The sequence below is a fragment of the Varanus komodoensis genome, unplaced genomic scaffold, assembly GCF_004798865.1.
Source record: "Varanus komodoensis strain SLA01 unplaced genomic scaffold, ASM479886v1 scaffold88, whole genome shotgun sequence".
Classification (NCBI taxonomy): Eukaryota; Metazoa; Chordata; class Lepidosauria; order Squamata; family Varanidae; genus Varanus; species Varanus komodoensis.
The window spans coordinates 1144335-1163202 of record NW_025336576.1 but is presented as its reverse complement, the minus strand read 5'-3'; the positions used below and the strand labels follow the sequence as shown (position 1 = coordinate 1163202).

The window sequence follows — 18868 nt, the reverse complement described above, 5'->3', positions numbered from 1 at the left end:
CGCATGCGCCGCATTTTTCGGCCGCGCGCGCAGCCCGCCGCTCCTCCTTCCCCAATTCAGCCAATCGAATCCCCCGCCGGCCGCCGGAGGCGCGCTCTCCCTCGCGGAGGAGTCTCGCGAGAGTCCCGCTTCGCGTATGCGTTCCGAGTGCTGCTGTACGTTCACCAGCGAATCCGCGCAGTTCGCCACACTTTCATGTGATTCATTCATTTTAAAATTTAATCAGTTTAAGTATTTATCTGGCTGGGTAATTTGGCGGTATAGTTATTACCATCGCTTTAGTAGGCCCAGGAAGGGAGGATGAGATTAATGTTAAAAAAACTGCTGCGCCGCCCGGGAATCGAACCCGGGTCGCAAGAATGGGAATCTTGCATGATACCACTACACCAGCGGCGCGGTTGAGAGACAGCCGGCGAAACAGCCCTTAAGAGGCCCGCAAGGACGGTCACGCGCTCCGTTGTGTTTCATAATCGTCCCGGTTTTAAAATCTGCAGCCTGCTGTGCTGACTCCCAAAGTCCCGAGTGAGCACAAAGCTCCGTCTAAGTCACATACTCATGTTTTTCTGCATAAACTTGCGACGCTGGGCGGGCAGCTGCTCCCGCACAGGCCCCGCTGGCCCCTGCAAGGAAACCGGCCCCGGAAAGCCCCCGCGGGGCCTCCGGGGCTCCCTGCATCTGATGCCGCCCAGGTGCTCCGGACCGTCCCGCTCAGGAAGCGGGACCGTGCTGCCTGGGGATGACGGGAGCTGCGGCCCACGCCTCTGCGGGGCGCCGCGTTGGGGAAGGCCACCTGGGCGGAGCCGGAGGCCGGGCGCCAGGCAGGTGCGGGCTCTCCCCGCTGGCCCCGGAGGCTGGGCTCGGTGGGGCCGGCCAGTCAGCGCTGGAGCCCCGCTGCGGGCGGGGGCGCGGGCGCGGGGAAGAGCGCCGCAGAGCCGGGGCCACCCCGAGAAGGCCCTTCCGGGCGCGGGGGCGGCACCGCGCGGCCGCGGCCCCTCCTAGGGGCGGGCCCCTCCCGGCCGCAGCCTCCGCGCACGCCGCCATGGCCGCCGCGGCCCGCCGCCTGCTCCTGCCGCTGCTCCTGCTGCTGGCCTCGCTGGGGCGGGCGGCCGCCCCGGGGGCGCAGGAGCTGCGCCACCCACCCGCCAGGATAGGTACGGGGGCCCGGGGCGGCGGGGGGGGCGGCGGGCAGGCGGCGCGGGAGCGCCCGGGCCGCCTTGCGCGGAGCGTCCAGCACGGGGCCCCCTCGACGGGGAGGGTCGGGGGAGGGCCGGGGCGTTCTGCACATGCCCCGGAGCGCAAGTGGGGCCAGTGGGGGGAGGAGGCGCGCCCTGTTCCTACCCTTTCCTTCACCCCGCCCAGCTCTGTGTAGGCTTACTCAGAAGTAAACCGCACTGTGTTCATGGGCTGCGGGTTGACCTCACCATCTTCAGGCCGCTGAGTCCACTTGGACTTGTGTTTCAAATTAGCAGGCCCATCAGAGCCCTTCCTGCTTTTGCTTCGAGAGTATAAAGGGCTGATTCCTTCGCAGTACATTTTTAAATCTCGTGCTGGGGTGAACCCTCCCTGAGATGCACAGAGCTCCACAGTAGGCCTGGAATTTGGGGTGCTGGACTGGGGTGCAGGATTAGGGCAGATTCTGCAAGAAGGCCCCAGAGCTGCCCTGGGCATAGCAGTTTCCTTCTCCCTGCCATCATGTGCTGGGACAAGCCCTGCCCAGCGCATTCAAATTTCAGCACAACCGTGATGCCATTTCTACAGGTTTTTTGGCTGGGAATGAGTCAGGTGACCCCATTGAGCACAGTGGCATGTGCTGTCCAGTGCAGGAGCATGCCCTGGGTGCCCGGATGTGCGTTCTCGTGGCTTTTCATTTCAGTTGCAAAGAATGGAAGACGAGACTAAAATAAATATGGTGGGAGCAGCACTCTGGCCCAGGAAGTGCTGACAGCACTTTGCACACTATTAGGGCGGTGCTAAATAACAGGGCAGAGTTGCCAAACTCACCAGCAGAAGCAGGGAAAGCTGCAGAAAAATCATTGCAGCTGAATTCACAAATAGCCACAACAAGGGGGATATGTGAAACCCTACAGGAACTTGGTGGGTCTCTGTCGGGATTCACAGCAACGGAGTGTGCCCCGCTTGCTGAGATCACACATCACAACAAGCCACCTCCGGCATGGCTTGTTGTTGGGCGGAATGCAGCCGGTGAAATGGGTCCAGGCCGGAACGGTGCGCTATTCCCTGCTTGGCCATGAAGCGGAGTCTGCTCCTGGACTCAGCCTAGCCTACCTCACAAGGGTGTCCTGTGAATAAAAGGGGAGAGGAAGATCATTGGGCTCCCTAGAGAAGAAGGCAGCGTACCAGAAAGCAAGCTCTGCGCTGAGGAGTAGGCACGTCTCCCCAGCAGGCATGCCGAAAGGGGCACCGCTTCCTGTGGACTCGCTATGGGCCGGGCAGCCTCAGTTAAGCTGCCTTCACTTGGGCTGGCCCACCTCCTCAGAGGATTGAACCCATGAACGCTGATCGGTCGCAGCCAGTCCAGCAGCAGATAAATCTGTTGCCCACAGAATCCCTTATGGGGAGTGTGTTTTTCCGTTGGGGTGGGCGCTGACCAGATTAAAGGGGGGTGTGGAAGAAGGTGGCGAGAGGCAGGGATGAGGCCCGGGCGTGCCTCTGACAGTCACCTAGTTGGCTGTGCAGGTGTGAGAGTCCAAGAGCTGGCCGGAGGCTGGCGGCATGGGAAGTCCTGGGACTTCCACACAGCTGGAGCAGCTGGTCCTGGGAGGCCCCTCCCTGCCGCAACCCCGGAGATGGCCGTCTAGACAAAACTGACAAGGATTTGACCTGAGACAAGGCAGCTTTCTGATGGTGCTGTTCTGAGTTCATCGGAAAGGCATTACAGATGGGATCACAAACATTATTTCAGGTGTGATCGGAGCCGGCATTGGAGGGACATCTGCAGCCTATTTTCTGCGTCAGAAGTTTGGTAAAGACATCCACATTGATATCTTTGAAAGAGAAAAGGTCGGCGGGCGTTTGACTTCTATCAACTTGGAAGGAAGGTACTACGAAGGAGGAGGTTCCATCATCCACCCCCTGAATCTGCACATGAAGCATTTTGTCAAAGAGCTAGGTATGGCTGCCTTCTTGTTCAAAAAGCAGATTCCTCCCCATTGGTTGTGCTCTAGAAGGTTGGTTCGGTTTCATCCACAGGGAGCAACATCTCAGCGGGAGCGGAAGGGGCACCGCCTCTCCCCCGTGCGCACACTTCGTGGCTCGCTCGCTGGCACTGCTGCCTCGGTTGCTGGACTTGTGCTCACCCTGCAGTTGACATTTAGGTGGCAGAGTCCTCTGGGAAGCAGCTCCTGCTTGTTGATGATGTTTATTCAATATGTAGCCCAGAGTTTACTCTAAATGGATGGCAAAGCGTGGAATAAGCTGTGCACTTAGATGACTGTGGAACATTAAAATTTCAGCAGTTGCCACACCTCAGGAAATAAAGTACTTCCCACAAGATAACCTTTCCAGAACAATTGCTATTAAGTCTGCAGTTTTCCAAGAGGTTAGCTGAACTCCCATCCTGTCCAGTCTTGGAAGCCAAGCAGGGTCAGGCCTGGTTGAAATCTGGATGGGTGACTTAAAATGTCGTGACCCACCCTGAGAAGTTTGGTTATGGGCTGTACAGAAATGAAATGTAATAATAATTGCTGAAAATCAGAACTGATCTAAAAGTATGGAATCTCATTCGTGGTGTAGCCAATTTATTTTGTTTAGGATTAATAATATATTGTAAGTCATCCAGAGACGACAGTAATGGATAGCCTATAAATTTCCTAAAAATCAATCAATCAATCTGACCAGTTTGAATACAAGAATACATGGACTCAAAGTGATACCCAGCCCTCATTCCTCACACCAATACCAAGTCCAGTTTTGACCTTTTCTTTAGATCTCTCTCTAGGAAAAGCCAGGGGGTCTTTGTCGCCCCCGCCACCAACCTTTTGTCAGCTCATCGCCTCTTTGAAATCTGCAGGTCTTTCTGCCGTTCTCCCTCAAGGTGGACTGATGGGCATTTACAATGGAGAGGAGTTTGTCTTTGAGGAGAGCAGCTGGTACATTTGGAATTTCTTCAAGCTCATCTGGAATTACGGACTGAATGCCATACGAATGCACATGTGGGTGGAAGATATCATGGACAAGTTTATGAGGTAACGGACGCCCACACCAGGCCAGGCTGGACCCTCACACTCAGACAGCTTTAATGTCCTTCTGCGGGAGAAACCCCCAGTTTTACTAGATACCAAGATTTTTTAAAGTGTCATCGAATGAGACAGCATTCATATATCTGTCTGATACTTTTTAATCAGGCCACCAATGGATGTTCCTTGAGCAAATTATGAAACAGCTAAGGATAAAATATAGTTCAAAACCGCAAAGAAATAAGAATATAGGAGCTCTATCTAGGAATACAGGAGCTCTGTATAAATCACAATAAAAGCTAAACCCTAAAGTGACTTCAGAGTCTCAGAGGGCAATCAGAAGGTGCTCTTTAGTCATCCTGGCCCAAGCCATTTAGGGTCTTCAGAGGGGAACAACACTTTTAATTGTACAAGATTTCTTGTGGACCCCATTAGCCAGGTGGCAGTAGAAAGACAGCAATGCAATCTCTGCAGGGTGGCCTGCACTGGAGAGGCACACAGAAGAAGCCGCTTGTGGAACAACTGAGTCCAGGTTGAACAGTAGGTGGCTGGTCGTGGAGCCCAGACGGAAGAAGCTGGTGCAGTAGTGAGCAAGGACAACATGCCATTGCGTGTTACAGATGAGGCATTGCCCGCCTCCGGGCGATTAGCTCGTTTGCCCTTAACCTGCTGCAAGCAGCTCTTGCAGCTCAGAACTCCAAGGATCTCTCTGGCCCTGTTTGCTATTTACATGCAGCTACAAGGGGAAAAGGCCATCCTGCCCCTGTTGCATCTGGGTACCGGAAGCAGTATTTAGAAGTGTGGGAAGGCAACATGGAATGTGTATTTTTAGTTACCACGGTGATGCATGACCTTAAAATCAAAGAGTATTTGTAAGAGCTAGGGTCTATTAGGACACTAAGCAGGAGGGCTCAACACCAAAGATGAATTACTTTTCAGTTAAAACACACAAGTGCACATGTTAAAACTGCCCAAAAGAACAGTATCAGTCATCTTCTCAAAAACAGGACAAGTCACTCAGTTTTCTTTCTTTTGGAATACCTGCAAGGTTCCCATTTCTTACTGCTTCCTCCCCTTTTGGATAAAGGATCTATCGGTATCAGTCCCATGACTATGCCTTCAGCAGCAACGAGGTTTTGCTTCACGCCCTCGGAGGGACTGGCTTCGTTCGGATGCTGAACCAAACCATCGATGAGTCCATGCAGAATGCCGGCTTCTCCCAAAAGTTCATCAATGAGATGGTGACTCCAGTCATGCGAGTCAACTACGGACAAAGCACGAGCATCAACGGCTTCGTAGGTCAGTGGCATTTTCCTCCTACCTGAGCACCCTCTACATGTGCTCCAGAGGGCCTTTCAACCCTCCACAGCATGAGGGGAACTGTGGGGACACAGGAGTGCCCCCATTCTATTGAATAAAGCAGGAGAGGCTAATCTGGTAACACCCTAAGCCTGCAGTTCCCATATCCTGAAGGGTAGGTTACAATTTTTTATAAACACAAAATGTTACAGATATGGGCAAAACATGGGTCAGGGATAGAAGGTCCAAATATGCTAGAGAATCAGCCGCCTCATGTAATTTCGGTCATAGTTATTTTGATTTGATGACACAGCTTTTCCTGTGCTTTTTCCCTTCATGGCCGTTCCGCAAATTTGTCTGGACTGGGCACTTTCCTTTCCTTGGACTTCCCGACTTTCCTTTTCCCTCCTTCTCTGTCAGGTGCGGTATCTCTGGCAGGTGCAGATTCTGGACTCTGGGCAGTAGCAGGTGGCAACCAACTCGTCTGCAGTGGCCTTCTTCAGGCTTCTAAGGCCCAACTGATTCCTGGCACAGTTACCTCTCTAGAGGAGAAAACACGGCAAAAGGCCCGCACAGGTGAGGAAGCCTTCATTCTCCTTCTTGGGGTGCAGGAAAAAGCTCATTCAACTAGAATGTTAGCCAAGGGAGGTCGAGCTGAGGAAAGAAAGCAGGAGTGCCTAAGGGGCGTAGCGAACAAGCAGCTATGCAGAAGGAAGAGTTTCTGAGGGAGCGTGCTTTGTTACTAAAACCTTCAGCAGGTGGTGAGATTTTTTTGCCAATACCAAGCAGCACTGGGAATTTAAAATTTTGGAGTGTGGTATTAACTCTAAGCAAAGCTCAAACCACCTGAAAGCTGTGGACCCCAAATGCCGTTAGTGCTGGTTGAGAAATGGGAAAACACGGGTTCAAAGCCTCACTGTCCTCCCAGTTCCAGCCAGCCGTTCCCGCCTTCTCTTCCATGGGGAAATCGGCACCTCCTGCATTTCCCACCCACATAGCAAAGTGCTGGGATGAGGTCCTCTGCCAGGGGCCGTCCAATCAAAAGCAGCTGGAGGTGTGTGGAGCACCTGAAAAGGGGCGCCTTTGCCGCTTCCCCTTCAAATGCGGTGTGGCTTTTGTCACAAACAGCAGGACTCTCAGCCTGCTGGGTTGTCTCCTGGGAGGTTGCCGGTTGTGTCCCGCCACACAGCTTTGTGGCATCAAATGGTCTGAGAGAAGGCTGCTTGTCAGAGTAGCCACACAGAAGAAAGTGGGGAATGAGAAATGTACAGATCATCAAGAACATGGAGCACAGGGGATGGTTAGTGTGATGCAGGGCTGTGCCAAGCTCACTTCTTTCTGAAAAACACTTTTGTTTTAAAGGAGAAACTTTGAAGCAATATGAAATCACCTACAGTTCCACCGCTGGGATAACATCAGAACTGTACGACATTGTGTTGATTGCTACGCCCTTGCACCGCAAAATTGCTAACCTCACCTTCCGCAACTTCAACCCACCCATTCCCGATTTCTCTAGCCCCTATGAACATATTGTGACGACCTTAGTCCACGGGCAGATTAATTCTTCTTTCTTTGGCTACCAGGATCCTTCCCAGTTCTCCTTAAGTGCCATCTTCACAACAGACAATCCAAAGTTGTTTATCAATAGCATTGGTATTGTCTCGCCAGTTCAAGACAAGATGAACCAAATTACTGGCCCTCCTGTCTGGAAAATATTCTCAGCCCAGCCTTTGACCAAGCAGCAGATCAATATGCTTTTCTCATCCTATGATTCCATAGCAGCAAAGAAGTGGTTGGCTTACCCACATTACAGTCCCCCAGAAAAGATTCCACCTGTTGTTCTCCGCGATCAGCTGTACTACCTCAGCAGCATAGAGTGGGTGGCAAGTGCCATGGAAATGAATGCCATTTCAGCCAAAAACGTGGCCCTCCTGGCTTATCACCGGTGGTACAAGGAGGAGGAAATGATCGACCAGGAGGACTTGCACGAGCGGCTCAAAACAGAGCTCTGAGTTAGAATTCACACTGTTGGGAAAAAGGTCTCCCAGTGGTGTGGAATAGTCTTCAGAAAATGCTGAGTAGTTATGAATGGTATTTAATTGGGCTACTTGAAAAAGTAATGTCAGTCATTATAAAATGCAAGCTGTACAAGCTGCCTTGAACTATTTACGTACAAAGCTTCTGTTGATTCTGTTGACAGACAGGCAAAACCCAACTTCTTCGGCAGGCTCTTAAGTTGGAGCCCCCATAAGGGCCTGTCCCACAGCACACAGGCGAAGGCGGCAGGAGCGGTATTTACATCTGCTTGGCCACGTGACGCAGCTCCTACTGGGAGTGCTTTAGTATGAAGAGCATGAAGGAAAAGTGTAGGAACAGATGCAGCCTGGCACAGGAGAGTGGAATGGCGAGAGCTGATGTGTGGTGCCATGCCGGTTAATTCCCATTGCTCAGAAGAGGAAATAGGGATTCACAAGCAGTATCTGTCAAGTTGGTGAGATTGACTGAAATTGTTACATGCCTTCATTTCACCTGATGCTTAAGACAGCCAGGAGCATTGCACTAACAGGAAGTCTTCACTACTTAAAAAAAAAAAGCACTAAATTACATGGACAGTATTGTTCATAATTGTGGATCTTGCTTACAAACTTTCTAGCCTATATACTGTGACAACAGAAGTTGACAAAATATTTTTTACTGTAGACAGATTTATTTTGCTCGGGTACGGCTTAAACTAAACTATAAAATTTAGTCCACTGTTTGACAGCTTTGTGTAATGTACTGTTTATTTGTAAATTACCACTGATGCAGGGGGGCTATTCAATAGGCAGCCGTGCGCCAGAAGAAACAACTGTTCCTAGTGAAATTAAGTGAACTGTACTTAGATTTAAGGCACTTTAAGCCTAAAAGTAGTATGAAAAAAACCTCAAATACATCTACTACAGTTTATCTAGTTCTGTGAGCTTCAGTTTATCTAATTCTGTGAACTTCAAACAATACTACTTCATCTGTCTACTATTAGTAGATTAGGCAAAATAAGGCATAGTAGCTTGCCTAGTGAGAGAACATATTGCCCCTATGCATACTAATATTTTGTTATTAAAGTGGAAAGGGAAACCCTTTCCACTGTACTTAGTGGAAAGTAAAAAGGAAAATACTCGGGTTCATCACATTTGTTCTAGCAGCAGAATTGACATGATGTCTTCCAAATCTTTTTGACTACCACTCCCATAATCCCTGACCACATTGGCTAAAGATTATGGAAAATATAGTCCAAACATCTAGAAGGCAACAGGCTGCTTGTTCCTCTTCCAGATCTAAAAAGGGTGAACAGTGCTAGTTTAAGGAAGTGTCCCAAGGAAGAAGTAGCAGGTGTGGACATTCTCCTGGTTATACTTGCATTGGTTCATGGGAAACTCTACACGGAGAATCCCCTACCAATTAACATTTAAACCAGTGAGTAAAGTACGCTGGTTCAATTTTAACTATTTATTACAAAAAATACGTAAACGATGCACAGTTCATGTAGAATCCAAAAGAATACAAAAACATGTTTGCACTGTAGAAGGACGCTGGTTCATTTACACTCGTTCCAAGGCTTCTAGCATAATGATGCTGTTTCCTCGTATTACCTATAAATCAAAAGACTGAAGTTAAATGGGAATCAGTTACTACCCAAAGTGGGGAGGGTTGTCTTACAAAATAGCCTATTTACACAACTGCCAGAGAGATCAACTGCAGACAGTCATGCCAGCTCGGAGCTTAGCTGTTTCGCTTTTAAAACTATCCTGCTTTTCGGTGCAATTAGCATAAATGAAACCACAAGAATTTTTAAAATGAGAATTTAGTCAAAAAGGGTTAGAAGGGCACCTCAAGAGGACCGTCTGTGTCTCTGGTCTCAACAAGGACAGACTGTATGCCAGGTAAGATTCCCTAAGGAGGCAGTATCTCTGCCAGAGCATTCCTGTTCTCATGTAACCCTGCTCAAATGAATGCAATGGGAGGGGAACACTGAAAAAGGCCACATATTGCAACAGAAGATGCCAGCAGTTTGGCCAGGTTGCGTGGAAGAAAGTGGGCCTTCATGCAACCTGACACCAAGTCATTTCAGGGTTTTAAAAATTAAAATACTACCTTAACCTACAAGTGATGCTCAAGATTTTACCTGTCCAAGGAGACTGGATAAGACACTTAGGATGTTATGTGAATGCGAGAATACAATTTCCTTTAGAAGGCTTCAAACAAATACAAGCACCTGTGGTTTCAAAATTAACTGTTTCCTTGTTATTCTGGCCTCACTCAGTCCCTCTTAACATTGTGGTTCAGGAAAATGCTTTGGGCGACTCCAGTTTAAGCAAAAAATGTTGACAAAGATCCAAAAGACTCTTGGTTAGACATCTCTTATATTTCTATACTGCCCAGTAGCCAAAATTATTCAGACTGAAAAGAGACAAAAGAGCGCAAATGTGTCTAATTCCTCTCACAAATGGACAGGCAATTTAGGAATATTAGCTACTGGGCACAGTTAAAATTCCTGAGTTTAGGATGTTCAGGTAAACCCACCCATTCTGTCATGTTTTGCAACTTTTGGATGTACCATCCTAAAGAACTAGATCAGCAAAGGGAGCTTTAAGTTCACCATATTCTCTGTGGGATTACCAAGCATTGAAAACAAGGCACTCAACTCTAGGCCAGACCCAGAATTAGGAAGGGAAGCCTGAATGTTCTGGACAACTAAGCCACTGATAGAAACAATTCATCTTTTTTCAATCTTGTAAATGAACACAAGATGTTACTCCAGAAAGCACTTTAAGACAGGAGATAATGAGCTTGAAGTACAGTAGTACCTTGGCTCACGAACTTAATCCGTCCCACGACTCTGGTTGTGACCCAAATTGGTCGTGAGGAGCCAAGTCAAATTTCCCCATAAGGTTCAATGTAAATAAGGTTAATTTGCTCTAACTTTTTTTTAATTACAAAAATCTGAAGCAAAATGACAAAGAACAACAAAGGTCATGGCCATCCCCTCCCCCTCGGCATGACCACGATTGCACCCGTGTTCTCTGCATGAGCACGATCACGGCCATCTCCCCCCCCCCCCAGCACAATCGTGCTCGTGCAGGGAACACAGGGGCGATTGCAATCGTCACCCGAGGCGGAGTTCACGACCTGAGGCAATTTTTTCCTGAAATTTCTGTTCATGACCCAATTTGGCCATGAACTGAGGCATTCGTGGGCTGAGGTACCACTGTATTAAGTTTTACTAAAAGACATTACACTGCATATTACATTAGCTCAGCATTCCCATTCTAGCATGAGCAAATGTATTTTGAACAGCTTATAAGGTCAGAATGAATCTCTGCTTACCACCATCCCGATGTTGTTCTGTTGTCCCCCCGGTGCCATTTCCACACACTCATCTATTACGAGATTCATGAATGGGTCGAATCCTCTTAATATCCCCTGGACATGCCGGCCACCATTTAATTTCACTAGGAGGAGGAACAGCCACTTAGTCCACCTGCTCTGAATCTTGACAGAAAGTTCTACTGATAAGCCTTCAGCAACATTTATGGAAATAACAGACATAGGCAGGTAGCCTTTTTGCATCACTCATAGACTCCAGCCGGGAATTCACACCTGAAATCTGCAAAATCCTGCGGAATAAACTGCTTTCATTCACTTGCCCTTCTTGTAAGCGAATGAAGCTGCCTTCAGTGGGCAGGAGGTGCTGGCCCTTGCTCTGCTCTGCTCTTTGAAGCATCTCCACCACCACTGCCAAATATATAGATGGGTTCCCACAATCACAGGATTGCCAGGAAGCCACGGCGGCTTGTTAACACCCTGCACACGCCAGTCAGATTTGCATAACCATCTTCTGTAGCAATGAGCAAACCAAGTGAGAGTGGGTGGTTAGCAACCTCTGCAAGAGGACATGAAGCCACACCTAAGCGCAATATACTGGCCGATCTAAGGCGCTGGGCTTATACAAAGTTGAATGGCACTTGTTATTTCTGTGGATGCTATTCAGATGAAAATTCCTAAATGCTCCACGCAGCATGTGAAAAAAGAGCAATACATTTCCCACAGAGCAGACTAAATTTAGTAAGGTCTTTGATCCCAGAGTTCTCCTCTGCTATGTTTTCTAAAACTCATAACTTAGTTTGCTGGGGGTGAGGGGAAGAATTGGTGGAGATATGGCAGACTGGAGATCATGGGGCGCAGAGACAAGCAAGCCTGGGACAGCTGGCTTACAGGAGCAGGGTAGGGTGTCTGCTGCCATCTCCAGCAGCTCCCAAGTACTGCTTCCTGTTGTTGCCATCAGCTTTTCCGCTCCTTATTTGTTCCCTTGCTTGTAGGTGGAAATAAAAATAGCCAGACAAGAGGGACTGACTGACAGGTAGAGATTTGGATGGTCACTAAAGTTGGGATATTTAGGGACAGGAAAAGAAAAATGGCCTGCCATTTCCCTACAGGAACTCCACAGTTATTGCTAATGCTGCAGTTTGTCCATCTGCAGCCGGGAAGCCTCGCCTTTCCCCACTGGGGAAGAGGGAGATAAGATGGACCACCAAGCTTTATAGCAGGAAGCAGATCAGTTCCACCACCAGGTTATTTCTGAAGCACTACAGTCCTGCTCAATGCAAAAATATAAGACTAGTAAAGCATCTAAAGATGGATTCAAGAAGGAAAGTTGAAAATGGGTGGTTTTGGTCAGGTCGAGCATAAAAATGGGCTATGCAGATGAATTGTATACAGCCACAAATTTGCATCTTTAGTATGAGGCAGGCCATATGAATACAAGTATAGATAGAATAAATCCAATTTACTGTGGTTTCTGTTGATAACCAGGGCTGACCTTCTGGACGCATAACATTATAATGCTCCTGTTTACAATCTCTTCTAGCAGGATGTTTTGGAGGCTAGCAACTTTTGTGGGCTTATTTACAAGACTGATTAAATCTATGGTATTGTTTGTACAAAGCAAGAAGCCAAGAGGCAAACTGCAGATTCCCAGTGAAATTTTCCTTCCCATACGGAATAGAAGCAAAATAGCCACTTCACTTACATGATAGCTTCTTGTCCATAAATCTGTAAATTAAACAGAAAAGAGTGATTAACAATGAATCTTTGAATCATAGTAGAGTTGGAAAGAGCCAAGAGGGCCACTGGGTCTAATCCCACCCCCACTCAATGCAGGACTCCCAAGTTAAACCTTCCCTCTCAGATGTCTGCCCAGTTGCTTCTTGAGTGCATTTGATGTCTTTTCCCTAGGGGCAGAACTTGGAATTTGTCCCTATTAAATTTCATTCTGCTGTTTTCAGTCCAGTGCTCAAACCTATTAAGATCACCCTGAACTGTATTTCTGTCTTCCAGGGTATTGACTATATCAGCCAGTTGTGTGTTATCTGCATATGTGTTAACCATTCCCTGCACTTCCTCATCCAATCATTGGATGTGAAGGAATAAAAATGTGGAAGAGCACCGAGCCCTGTGGTACCCCACTTGTTTCGTCATTCGCTAACCTGAGCATTGCTCCATTTAGCCTTTTTTGAGCTAGCTTGCTAATCAGGATATCATGGGCCACTCTGTCAAAAGCATTGCTGAAGTCAATCTAGATTGTGTCCACTTTCCCACAATCCACCAGGGAGTTTACTCATTCAAAAAAAAAAAAATGAAATCAGATTAGTCTGGCAAGATTTGTTCTAGAGAAATATTTGTTCTAGAGAAATCCATGTTGGCTTCTAGGAATCACTGCACTGTTTTCCAGATCGACTGCTTTATTCTGATCCAGAATTTTCCTGGGCCTCAGTGTCTGACCAACTGGTATGTTGTTCCCAGCTTCTTTCCTTTCTTGAAGATGGGAACAACAGTAGCTGTTCTCCATCATCTGGCACTTCCCCTGTCCTCCATAGTTTCTCCAAGACAGTTCTAGGTTTCTGAGAGTTCTTCCACCAGCATCTTACTTTCTCTGGGACGGAGTTCATCAGGCCCTGGAGATGTGAACTCATTCAAATGAGTTCACGCTAATTAGATGATTCCTGACCTATGTATGTACTTGGTCCCAAGCAAATCTTACAACATTACACTGTTAGGGTAGGCAAGAAACTTGATCAACAATTTCACACAACAGTTTGCTTCCTCGGGCTGCCCTACACAGCTGCCCATGGCCCTGCCTCCTCTAAACCCATCTTACTTAGGGGCAGGCAATTTTGAAAGACCCAGGGATTTCTGCTCCTCCAATTCCCCATGCAAAGTCACAGCAAAATTTCCTGTCCCCAGAAAAGGCCGAGCCTTTCCAGGCACTAGACCTTGAATGAGAACGGATGCGTCCCTAAGCAAGTTAAGTTCAGGAAATGCTGCCAGGGAAACACACTCCCCCACCCCCACAGCAGAAGCTTCTTGGAATCCTAATCAGGGCTGCAAGTCTTCACCAAGGCCTGGGGTCCAGGGTGGGACTCCAGTTCAGGCATCCTTAGCCTTTCAAATTCAAGCGTGAGAATCAGACGCGCTTCGACAGATAAAGGGCACGTTTCCCGGCAAGCGCCTGCGTCGCCCAGACTGCAAGGGAAGCCTGCGCGCGGCCGGGCAAGGGACCGCGGCGTCAACCGCGTCTGCGCGACCCGATCCCTTCGTGGTTTCGCCTTGGCCCACAGGAGCTCCTCGGAGGGAGACCCGCACGCGCCGCACACGGCCCTGGCCGACGCAACGTGCGCGGAGCAGGGAGGGGCGGAGGGAAAGGCCCAGCAGCGCACTCTGAGTGCGCGGCGCTGCTCTGCCTGTCCAAGCTCTAGGGAAGAAGGCGCCGCGCGGTGCATGCCGGGAGAGAGCAGGCCCAAGCGCGGACCGCCCGCCCGCCCGCCGCAGAGCGGCTGATGCAGACAGACAGACAGACAGACGGCCGGTCGGCCGGCCCGAGGCACCCACGCACCGCCGCGGCCGCCCTCCAGAGCCCCGCCGTCGACCACGCTCCCCGCGCGCGCTCCCGCTCACTTTTTCAGCTCCGGCGGGTGCGCTTTGCTCATGGTGCCTCCTCACGGCCGCTCCTCCCGCCAGTGGATGGGCCAGCCCGCGTTGCTCTCCCGGCAGCCGCGCTCGCGTCGTGACGTCACCGCGCCGATGACGCGATCCCGGCGCGCGGCCGCAGGGGGCGGGGCCGCGACGGTCGCGGTGGCTCTTCTCGGGTAGGCAGTTTATTGAGTTCTTTGATTGGCATCTCACCTTTTTTTTTCTTTTCCTTAAAAACTCAAAGCGGCTTCCATCATTCCCCTCCTGCTCTCCATGTTATCCCCACAACCACCACTCCAGATTATGCCTTAGCTGTGATGCTTCTGACGCGAATAAAGAATGAACAACAACCCTGTGAGGTAGGCTGGACTGAGTCTGTGCCTGGCGCAAAGCTCCCCCCCCCCCACCCCAAAGCTGGCTGCAAGGCTGAGCCGAGCGGGGACCAGATCACCTTTCTCCCAGGCCCACAGCCCTAACCACTATGCCATGCTGCCTCGCTTAGCTGTTGCTGCCAGGCAGGCAGCTGCCCGGGAGGTGACATTGGAACTGCGAGGCCTGTGAAGGTGGCTGCAGGACAGAGAGCCAAGATGGGGCCATCCCCACCAGAGCAAAGGCTCAAAGAGCATCGCCCAACCAGTCCTTACTTGGGGACTGGGAAGAGGACAGCCTCATAGCAATCGCTGTGCATCGCCTCAGAAGTGTAGGAGTGGATTCGTTTTTCTCATACCCATTTTAATTATCATATTTTAGATGTACATCCTGCCTTTTCCCTTTTAAAGAACTCCTATCATTCTCGTCCTCCTGCTCTCCTCATCCATAGCAACTGCCCTGAGATAAGCTGGGCAAAGATGCTGCGGCCCAACATCCCCCTCTTGGCTCCATGACTAGAACCCAGATCGCCCTAGTCCCAGACTCACGCTCTCAACCACTACGCTGCCCTGCCACTACAGTCCTTGTTCTACTCAGCCTTCCTCAAGATTTCCTATCCAATGCATTCCAAAGATAGTCCAACTGGAGGCTGGCAAAAAATAAACCCATTTACAGCCCTGCCCTGGTAATCTCCATTCCGCCCTGGCCCATCTAGGCCAGGACTGTCAGCTCTGAACTAGCTGCAGTGGCTCTTCTAATTTCCAGGCAATCTTTGTACCTGCCAGGGCTCAGATCTGGACCTTCGGTATACAGACATTGTTCCTATGCAGGAATTCCCATCTGTTGGTCCACTACAGAGAACAGTAGTCCTGCTTTCCCACAAGAGCATCTGGGACTTTTTTATAGGAATATGCAGACTGTCACAACAATAAAACGCATCCCAACACACTTAGAAATCCTGTGGTACAGTTTTAATTTTTTAAAAAATATTTTAATTAAACCCCTAGAAAACAATTCACAGTTTAAAGAAAGGGATGGGAAAATCGGAAGAGACTTTGTTAATTCATGTGGTGGCATTTCTGCAGCACCCAAAGGTCTTGTCTGTTGGAATAAATACATTCAGATTCACTATAACTGCTGCTTAATGTTTGCTGTTTCTCAGATTGGGGGGTCTCCATTTTACTTATTGTCCATGCAACCCAAATAATGGAATTTGAGTATCTCACCTGCGAAAAAACCCCCTGCTGCACAAGTCAGCAATTAATTCTGTTCTTTGCCCAGAAATATGTTTGTTTCTGCAAATCCATACAGTATTTAGGTTTGCAGTGGAGTTTTTGGCAAAAACCAGAGACACTCTCTGGAATGCAGAACAACTCAGTCAGAAGCACTTTCATCCCTCGGTACAATACAATCCATGTCCTGCTTTTCTATTGTCTGGTCTTTTTACTTATCCCCTATAACCAGTCAGGAAAAGCATGAAATGATTCTTCTCAGCTGGTTGAGCTGCCACACAATATGCCATTAGAAAATTCTCCCTCACCACTGTGAAAGGTACTTGCACTGAAAAGAAAAGGAAGGCTGACCCAGCATCAGAAGCTAGTTGAAGCAGGCCCAATGTATCTGTGCTAAACTGACTCTGAAAATGGCACAAATTCAAAAATGTGACTGAAAATCAATACGGGATTTAGATTACATAATTTTGGTCTGGAGGTTTGGGAACCTCAGTATTCCTAGAGGAATGTCATATATCCCAGTAACACAACCAAGCTTTGATGTTCTGTTCAAACATTCAGGAAAAACTAAATATATGAAGATCTTTTAAATCTTACATTTTTTGTTTACTCAACAATATCAAGTGGTATCTCTTCCCGGGCTGCAGATTGGGGGGGGGGGTGAAAATGCTTGAAAACAAGCATTTCAGGAGAAGAGTTCCACTTAGAACAATTCCAGTCCTTCTCCCACACCTGCAGGGATTCAGGAATACAAACTCATGCTTGTGGCCTGAAGCCATTGAGTCAATGGGGGAAAAAAATCACAACTTTATTTTCCTGAAGGTATAAACTAAGCAAATTTGTGCATGATTTGGTCTGGGCACTGTTCTTTCAGCTACTAAAATTCCGATGTGGAAGAATGAAAATCTACAGCTAAAATCTACAACTGGGGGGACCACGGAGAAGGGCCAATGTGCTTCTACAGGGCACTAGCACAAATTTGTCAGACAGCTTCAGAAGAGGATGTGCTCCCAGCAACCCATCCTGCTGAGGCACCAAACAACAAAGTGCTGATGTACCAGATTCCCCTGCCCCATTAATACTCAGAGAAGAACCACAGTAAGGAGAGGCAGTTGCGTTGGGCGAGGGTTTGTGCATGCACATCATGAATGCCAGGGGACCTGAAGAAAAGAACCATTTCTTTCTCTTTCTGACAAGCTGCAGCCTTAGCACCTGCGTGAGATCAGGAGCCACCACGAAGCAGGACATGCTGCTGAACATCACCGCGGACACACCCAAATGCTCTTGTCTGTATTTCCAGCAAGATTTCGCACACCCATCTTAGTATTAACTCGTCATCCTTTCCTGCCCTTCCATACGCCCAGATAGTCTACTGTGCAATGCCTGCCAAGCTCTCCTTCATCTTCTTCATCATACTGGGGATGAGGTGAACGTGCTCATCCACACACTTGGTCACACAGTTTTCCAGTTGCAGCTTGACCTGCTGTTCTTTGCCTCCCGTGTCCAAGGAGTCCTTGGCTTTGTCATTGCAGTACATGGTGCAGCGGGAGAGGCGGTCCTGAAGCAGAAAAATACGCAGCGGTCAGAAGCCGGCATGGCTAAAAACGAGAATAAACTGCACTCATCCTTTTTATGAAGGGTCTTCCGAAAGTTTCCGCACTTTTAAAAACTCTATGCATTAAGAATTTCAAAAACAAATCACATTACTTTTCTACACAGTCACCTTCCTTTGCAATGCATTTTCCCCAGCATCGTACCAAATTTGTAATGCCATCAGCAAAAAATATATTTATAAAATTTAAAAGTGTGGACACTTTTGGAAAGCCCCTCACACCACTGGACAAGAAAGGCTTAGAATCTGCCACCTTAAAGACACAGGACAGTCAGTAAACCAGAGAGTGTTAAAGTGGCTATCTCTGGTGTCTGATTCATCCATTCCATTTAAATTAAGCTGTCACCAAAATGGTGAGTCCGGTTTCCTTTGTGAGATACTGAAGGCACTGTAAGATAATTAGCAGTTTAATAACTTATCCAATCTAGGCATGGAGCTGCTGCAGCACAAGTTGATGTTTCTATAAACAAATAATCGCTCATTGTGAGAAGGAAAGGTCGCGTCTGCCTTAGACGGAATGACTCCCAGGGCACGGGGGTCCCCCATCCAGACCAGGGCGCAGTTCCTGACGCTCCGGACGCGTCTTGTCATGCCCCTGGGCTTCTCTTGCAGAAGCAAACGAGCTCCGTTAACTCCCCGCCCCGCGCGAGGGCCGCCGCCGCTTCGGGCCGCCGCTGGCGCAGCGCCAGGGGGGCGCCGGGCTCCCGCCTCCGCCGCCCCGGCCGGCCGGCGCTTCCCGCCTCACCTGGAATCGCTCCAGCTCCTGGGTGACGACGGCCTGCGCCTGGGCCAGGGGCGCGTGGCAGCGCTCGATGCACCGGTGGACGTGCTGCATGGAGGCCTGGTCGTTCTCGCAGCAGGCCGCGCTGCACCGGAACATGAGTCCCTGCAAGGCGCCGGCCGTCAGCGGGGGGCGGCCGTTGCGACCCCGGCTGCCTCCAGACGAGGCGGGCCAGACCCCAGCGCCCCCGCTCCCGGCCCCGCAGCCGGCAGGAGGCGGCAGTCGCCACGGCGCGGCCTCCGAGGCCAGCCCCGGGGCAGCTGCGGGACCAGCCCGCGCGGCTCCCCGGGGAAGGCTCGAGCGCGCGCGCCGAGCGCCCAGGGCGCGTCCGGGGCACACGCGCGTCCACACGCTCCCGCGGACGCGTCGGCCG

General features: G+C 49.6%; 3 protein-coding genes and 1 non-coding gene across 5 annotated transcripts in view; 1 reads left to right on the top strand and 3 right to left on the bottom strand.

Annotated features, from left to right (window-relative positions):
* Positions 1-325: 325 nt before the first annotated feature.
* TRNAG-CCC lies at positions 326-396 on the bottom strand. The gene has a single exon. It is a non-coding gene; the product is annotated as a tRNA-Gly (tRNA).
* A 643-nt stretch (positions 397-1039) lies between these two features.
* On the top strand, positions 1040-8258 carry PCYOX1 (prenylcysteine oxidase 1). Its single transcript, XM_044417370.1, has 6 exons — positions 1040-1151; positions 2924-3130; positions 4031-4205; positions 5284-5495; positions 5916-6071; positions 6858-8258. The coding sequence occupies exons 1-6, from the start codon at positions 1040-1042 to the stop codon at positions 7505-7507; spliced, it is 1512 nt and encodes a 503-aa protein (XP_044273305.1). The 3' UTR covers positions 7508-8258.
* A 708-nt stretch (positions 8259-8966) lies between these two features.
* On the bottom strand, positions 8967-14591 carry SNRPG (small nuclear ribonucleoprotein polypeptide G). Of its 2 annotated transcripts, none has more exons than XM_044417429.1 (4): positions 14487-14591; positions 12562-12584; positions 10860-10984; positions 8967-9124 (listed from the first exon to the last, which is right to left on the bottom strand). In XM_044417429.1, exons 1-4 carry the CDS (start codon positions 14516-14518, stop codon positions 9074-9076), a joined length of 231 nt encoding a protein of 76 aa, XP_044273364.1. In that variant the 5' UTR covers positions 14519-14591; the 3' UTR covers positions 8967-9073. The 2 variants fall into 2 exon arrangements, with proteins under 2 accessions (XP_044273364.1, XP_044273366.1); XM_044417431.1 differs by lacking the exon at positions 14487-14591 and adding an exon at positions 14425-14440.
* Positions 14592-15826: 1235 nt separating this feature from the next.
* The window catches only part of FAM136A (family with sequence similarity 136 member A), a 3402-nt gene continuing 360 nt past the window's right edge, over positions 15827-18868 (bottom strand). Inside the window, exons 2-3 of the mRNA XM_044417496.1 lie at positions 18460-18600; positions 15827-17660 (exon numbers count right to left, since the gene is read on the bottom strand). Coding sequence (XP_044273431.1) covers positions 17472-17660; positions 18460-18594 — 324 coding nt within the window. The 5' untranslated portion in view covers positions 18595-18600 and the 3' untranslated portion in view covers positions 15827-17471. The remainder of the gene's footprint in view (positions 17661-18459; positions 18601-18868) is intronic.